Source organism: Propithecus coquereli, unplaced genomic scaffold, assembly GCF_000956105.1.
Source record: "Propithecus coquereli isolate 6110/MARCELLA unplaced genomic scaffold, Pcoq_1.0 Scaffold16, whole genome shotgun sequence".
In the NCBI taxonomy this organism is placed as follows: Eukaryota; Metazoa; Chordata; class Mammalia; order Primates; family Indriidae; genus Propithecus; species Propithecus coquereli.
The window spans coordinates 11,594,731-11,601,017 of record NW_012140524.1 but is presented as its reverse complement, the minus strand read 5'-3'; the positions used below and the strand labels follow the sequence as shown (position 1 = coordinate 11,601,017).

At 37.2% G+C, this 6,287-nt stretch overlaps 1 protein-coding gene across 1 annotated transcript in view; it reads right to left on the bottom strand.

Moving 5' to 3' along the window:
* Positions 1-6,287, bottom strand: part of ABCC9 (ATP-binding cassette, sub-family C (CFTR/MRP), member 9) — a 167,663-nt gene that overhangs the window by 76,228 nt on the left and 85,148 nt on the right. The window contains exons 16-18 of the mRNA XM_012640978.1: positions 6,071-6,208; positions 5,757-5,882; positions 1,750-1,895 (exon numbers count right to left, since the gene is read on the bottom strand). Coding sequence (XP_012496432.1) covers positions 1,750-1,895; positions 5,757-5,882; positions 6,071-6,208 — 410 coding nt within the window. The remainder of the gene's footprint in view (positions 1-1,749; positions 1,896-5,756; positions 5,883-6,070; positions 6,209-6,287) is intronic.

The following is a 6,287-nucleotide window of genomic DNA, read 5'->3' as shown; positions in this document are numbered from 1 at the left end:
CAGGGAATTCCCCTCAGATGTTTAAACCGTCTGCAAACTCCGCGATGGGCTATCCTAAGAAGGTACTCCACTGCTAGGGCAAGGAATTTTTGCATTTCCCGACCAGCAAAATCTGATCATTTGTATGGTCCAGTGACTGTTGTGTGTTTCCTTTGCTTTCCTTTTCCCAAGGCAGTTTTCATCAACGTTATCCTGTATATACCTCACTGCTGTGTACTTATCAGGTTGTGGGTAGGAAAGACAGATAATGTCTCTTTAGTTTATAGGATATCAGATCACAGAGATTCAAATATGAACATGATAAGCATCGCCAAAGATTTTGATATTTGAGCTGGATGCAGTAAATGATCAGGTCTCAGATTCTCTCCCCTTTGACAGGGATGTGTTCCTGTGTGAGGAGGACAGGAATGGAAATTTGCATGACCAAAGGGATGGACAGTTGCACAACGCTAGCTGTCTCCCAATATCCATTCTTTGCTTCTATATTAATTGAAATTTCAAGTGGCCCATGGCTGCCCACCTAAAGACAACATTTCTTCACTTTCTCTGTACCTATTCTGTCCAAGTAAGGATCCAGCCACAGTTAGTAAGTACAAACAATACATGCGACTCCAAGTCCCTTAAGGGAAAGGAAGTGTCCTCTGTTCTTTTCTTCCTCTCCTGGTGGCTTGAACAGACATACTGATAGGACCTGGAGCAGGACCCTAGTGGGTAATATGTAACGTAATTGGCTCTTTCACATACATTACTTTATTTACCCTGTAAGGAAAGTATTATCATTTTATTTTATACCTTAGAAAATGGATTAACACAGCCAGCCAGGGGCAGACTCAGCATCCCCAGGGGTATAGTTTTCACTGGAACACTGGATAGAGTAATCGGGCACAACTCCATTTTTAGAGTGCATTAGAAATAATTGGTTTAGAATTCTACAAGCTGATGTCTACAGCACGTAAAATTCCTTAAGAACATTTTTTAATCATAGAAATTGAAATGCAAAATTTGTGCTTCATTTATTCATTCATTCATTCATTCACAAAATAAGCATTTGTTGAAACACTAAATAGTTAGCACATTTTGGCACTATTTGGCTTGAAATTATAATTTTCTCTGTTTTTTAATTGTTTTGTAGAACTGTAGTCTTAAGTAAAAGCTACAAAGGAAAAATGAAGTATCACGTATTTACTCTAGGGACTTAAGAGGTGGTTCCTGGCCACAAATGTCAAGGAAATGTAATTATTTCATCTCATTCTTCAAATTTTCAGTCAATCTTTTTTTCCCCTGTATACCTTATTATATACAGAATATTGAAATATAACAAATGATTTTCTAATTTTTTTATCCTTCCTTGGTACATTGTCATGAAAACCTCAAGAGAACTTAGTGAATGAATCAATTATAGAAATTTCAAAACACTATCTTTCCCATATTTTCCATTTATTGTTTATTTCTGAAGGATTGAAATTTTCTTAACTTATGCTAGACCTTTCCAATTTTTTGAACAAGAATCTAAATCCATTTACAATCCACTGTCTTTTTGTTTTTTCACACACACAGTACAAAAAATTGAGACTCACCGTGGGGAGCCCCGCAAGACACCAATTGATGGATCACACACACTTTCCCTGGACTCTTACTCTTTCCATTTTCAGTATCACATATTTGACTTTTCCTTTCCCCCCTACAAAGTGACTTGTTATTCCTCACGGAGACCCTCATGCATCAATTGCCACGGTAAAACCCTCACACCCTATTACCTCATCTGAATAGTTCAGATACAAGAAGAAAGATCTACTACCTTCATCTTCATCCTCCATTTGGGCTTTGGCCTCTCTTGAATACATGGCCCTTCGGAGAGTTTTCCTCTCTAAAGTTGTCTGGTCGGCTTCCATGTCCTACAGTAGACATGATGCTGTCATTCAAGGAGCTCACAGCCATAAGAAGGTTTTGACTTACCCATGAATGACCCACAAGTACAAATGGTTAGTTACCTTTACCAGTCTCAAGGGCTCTCTGCTCACTGTGGAGATCCACAACTCTTGTCTCAGGAGCAGTTGTGGGAGCAATGACTTAGATCTGTAGTAAGTAGCATGGCGTTCAGAGGCATAGGGCAGTATGAGGCCAGGAAAAGCGGTGACAACGAGATGGACCCGAGCCCAGGAGCAGAGAGATAGATCCTTGAACCCTAACACATAGTTCCACCTGCTACTTGTTTTATTTTTACATCACGTTCAGACATTCACCGTGATTTTTCTAACTTAGGGATTCATTCCTGTTAATAAATGTTAACAATGTACATAGTTCTAGGTTGGTTAAACTGCTATCCTCCATCCACTATTATGAATTATTAAATCAGAATGAGTTTCTTTAGCATCTCACTAAGGGAGGTACACAAAAGAAAGGGACTTCAATAGGATCTGAAGGAATGTAGGTACTTTTGAAAGAAATAGGCCATGAGGGGACTTAGGTGCCTAACAGTTTAGAAGAAATATGCAGAAAGAGAAGGGAAAGGTGCCCAGAAACAAACTTTGCAAATTTTTAGGGGTTGCTGAAAACTTGTCCTGTGCCCAAGAAAGGGAGAAGCATTTTGTTTTCTCCATGCCCTGGCTTCCAATACCCCAGCTCCCCCAACCTCAAGACTAGAGTAGTAATATCAGTTTGATTACATTGCAGGTTAAATCAGGTTATACAGATCAGTCTGGAAAATTAACCACAATCCTATTTCTGTGGGGGAATGCATTCTGAGTTTCAAACAACTGACCCACAAACATTTGGAATCTACAGTAAATTGGGGGCTTCTTGTATATGCCAATACAAAGAAAAAAACCCACACAATTTGATGGTTACATCAATAAACCAATAAACAAACCAATAAACCTTTGGTGGTCAGTCCCTAGGTGGTGACCTTGGTTTTTCTCTTTTTTCTGGACCCCGTACAACATGTATGATTTAGGAAACTTGCTATTCTAGAAGGCTTTATTGCTTCCAGATTCTTGATTAAAAAGAATAAAAACAAAAATGTCTTCTAAATATCACTTTTACAGAGGCAATTTGACATCAGCCTTTAATTTTGCCTAAAGATATGAAAACCAACATTTGTAAATGAGGCTAAATAAAACACAAAATTAAGCATCCCTATCCTTTGTGTATCATATAATGGAACTAAATAAACCTACACACTGAAAATAGATTTAGCTTTGATTCACTCCCCATGCTGTGTAAGCAAAAGATTTAACATCTCAGAGACTTAAAAAACAAACAAAAAACAACCTTTAAAGCAATTTTTCTTAAGCAAATGCTCATATTAAGGTCACTATAGGTTAAATATTTTAAATTGTGTTGATGTTTGGATTAAGTAAATACAAATTTAGTTTCATTTATCCTACAAATATTCACTGGGCCAGGCCAATGTGAAGACAGGGGCAGGGGAGTGGGGAGCGTCAAATGATACTAGCGTATTTTGCTTATAATATAAAGATAATGGTTGCTGCCATCCAAACTAGAATTTCCGATAATATTTAAGTTAGCTAAACATGTCATCTCCTTCTCCTTCTTTGTAGTTTTCCTTACTAACATTTTATCATATTCTTTCCCATCGTCTACCCCTTGATGCTTACACTGACAATCCTTTCTAAAGCCCTGCACTGGGTTTTGTGTGTCCTTTGGTTTCACCTTCCTTCTCCACTTGCTTGATCTGCTCTGGCTCTAGGCCAGGCTTTCTCAACCTTGGCACTGACATTTCAACTGAACAACTTCTTGTTGTGGGGTCTGCCCTGTGCGCTGCAGAATGCTGAGTAGCACCCCAGTGTTCTACCCACTAGATGTTAATAGCATCCCCCCGCCCCAGTTGTGACAACGAAAAATGTCTCCAGATGTTGCCAAATGTCCTCTAGAGGGCAAAATTGGCCCTGGCTGATAGGTAAACACCCCGTCCTGTCATATAACAGACTAAACAGAGAGCTGTTTGGACAAAAAACTTCTCCAAAGTATTCTAGTGTTCTTATTCTCTGCAGTGTGATTCTCTCTGGCTCCACATGAATTCAGGTGCCTGTCCTTTGCAACGTGGCAATAATCTCTTCCATCCCCAGATGAGGTTTCTGGGCAGGTGCTTGATTCATTCTGGCTTCTACTGGCCACCATTCCACCTCACAACTGGATTTCCCTGTCCAGAACCTGACATGCTCCGTATCTCTTTCAGTTGATATATAACCGTGTAATGTGTCTTTAATTATAGAGCTATGCTATCTCAAGTGATCACTTCATTTCTAAATACAACTTAATGGACTTTCTTCCTGGCTTGCTTAGCAGTATTACTATAACATCCAGCCAACAGCTCTCATTTTTTTCCAGATCTCCTTTCCAAAGTAAACCATAAATTGTCCCACTCCTTAAGCTTACATCATATTCTTTTGTCCCTGGCATTCAGATCACTGAAAAAAATGTCATTTGGAACTATCCCCAGTATGTTTATAATCAACCTTCCCACAGCACAATTCCTAAGTGGGCACTTGTTGACTATACCTTGTAATGTTTTTGGTTTTTTTTTTTTGGCAATTATCCTCATTTCAATGGTTCTGTGATTTGTCCTATTCTACTTCTAGATTTTTACATATATCTTTTCTTCCTTATGTGGTTTGCTTTTGAGATCTTCAGCACATCTGCAGCAGATAGAGAAATCATAGGATTTGACTGACTTTTTAATCTCCCTTTCACTATGGAAACAGAACCTTTTTCCCCTTCTAAAATAATACATTTTAATTTTCTGATATTTTTTAGAAATCTGCTGATATAAATATTTTATTTTATAATGCTCATTCCTGGCCAGGAATATCAAATTCTGGACACTTCCTACTTCCAATGCAAGAGCAAAACATTTTAAAAATTTGAGAATTTAATGTGTAATTTCACCTTTCAACTATAAGTTGTTCCTCTTTCATTGTACTCAGTCTGGTTTCTAACTCTGTTATCACCTCATTCAATGTTATACTTACATCATCCATAGCATTATATTGGAATGCACCTGGGTTTAAATCCCACTGGTCTCACTTATTATATATACTGTACAACTTTAAGCAAGTTACTTAACCTCTCTTAGCCTCAGTTTTTTTCATCTGTAAAAGTAAGATAATATTTTCTTTGCTTATTTCTCAAGAGTTTTGGGAGAATTAAAATAGATCATGTAAAAAAAAGGCTTTGTGGACTTGAAAAAACTATGCAAATGCAAAATTTTATTTTTATTTCCTTCTGATCACCTCTCTTCACCCCCCAACTATGTCCCAGACATGCCTTGCAACTTTGCCCACCACTCACAGTTCTTCCTTCTTTCAAAGTCATCTTGACTTTTGACTTGCCCATGACCCTCTCTTTGTAGGTGGTGAGTGAAAATATTCTCATATTACAGATGAGAAAAATAAGGTACAAATAAGGAAAAATAAGACAAAACAAAGAAATGTCATGCTTCAGTAGGTAGTTTGTCTAGGTTTGAAACAAACATATAATTGCAATATGGTTCAAATTCAAGTAAAAATCCTCTAATAACCTGACAGCACTTCATGTAAAAGATAGCATTGGAATTTTATAGGTTCAGAGTAACCTGTTCATTAATGATGTATAAAGATATAATTACTCTAGATTTCAAACAAGGACTATTATGTTATCAAGCATTAAATTGTAATACTTCTTTAAAAACACTCTTAGTAATTACACAGTACATTTCTGAGCTGGACTCTGAACTCCTCTGAACTATAAGCAATTACCTTTTCTAATTCTTGATCTTGCCGATTCATAAGTGTTTTCCAGTGTTCATAAAGCTCAACGTCTTTGGTCTGAATGTCCTTCAAAGTCCCTTCTCTTAGTACACTTCCATCTTTCATAGCTATAATCTAAGGAAAGCAGATATTAGTAGAAATGTGACAAAAAGCCTTAACTGGCCAAATGAATTACCTTTATTTCAGAAAGAATTTCTTCTATTGTTTTTTCTTTTTATACTGTGTTGAGAAAGAGTTTCTTAATGTCTCTATTTATATGACTATAATATAAAAATTAACAAAACTCTCTTCTAAACTCTTACCCAGTCAGCATGTGTCAGATATTGTAATTTGTGAGTCACAAGAACGAGTGTCCTTTTGTCATCTTGGAGAAATTTCAAAATCCCTTCCTGCATTAAGTGATCACTCAAGTGAATGTCCAGGGCAGAGAACGGATCATCCTGCAATCAGTAAAATGAAGGAAAGATGGGCACTTTCTATACCCTTTATGTAACTTAATTCCTCTAAAAAGTAGAGACA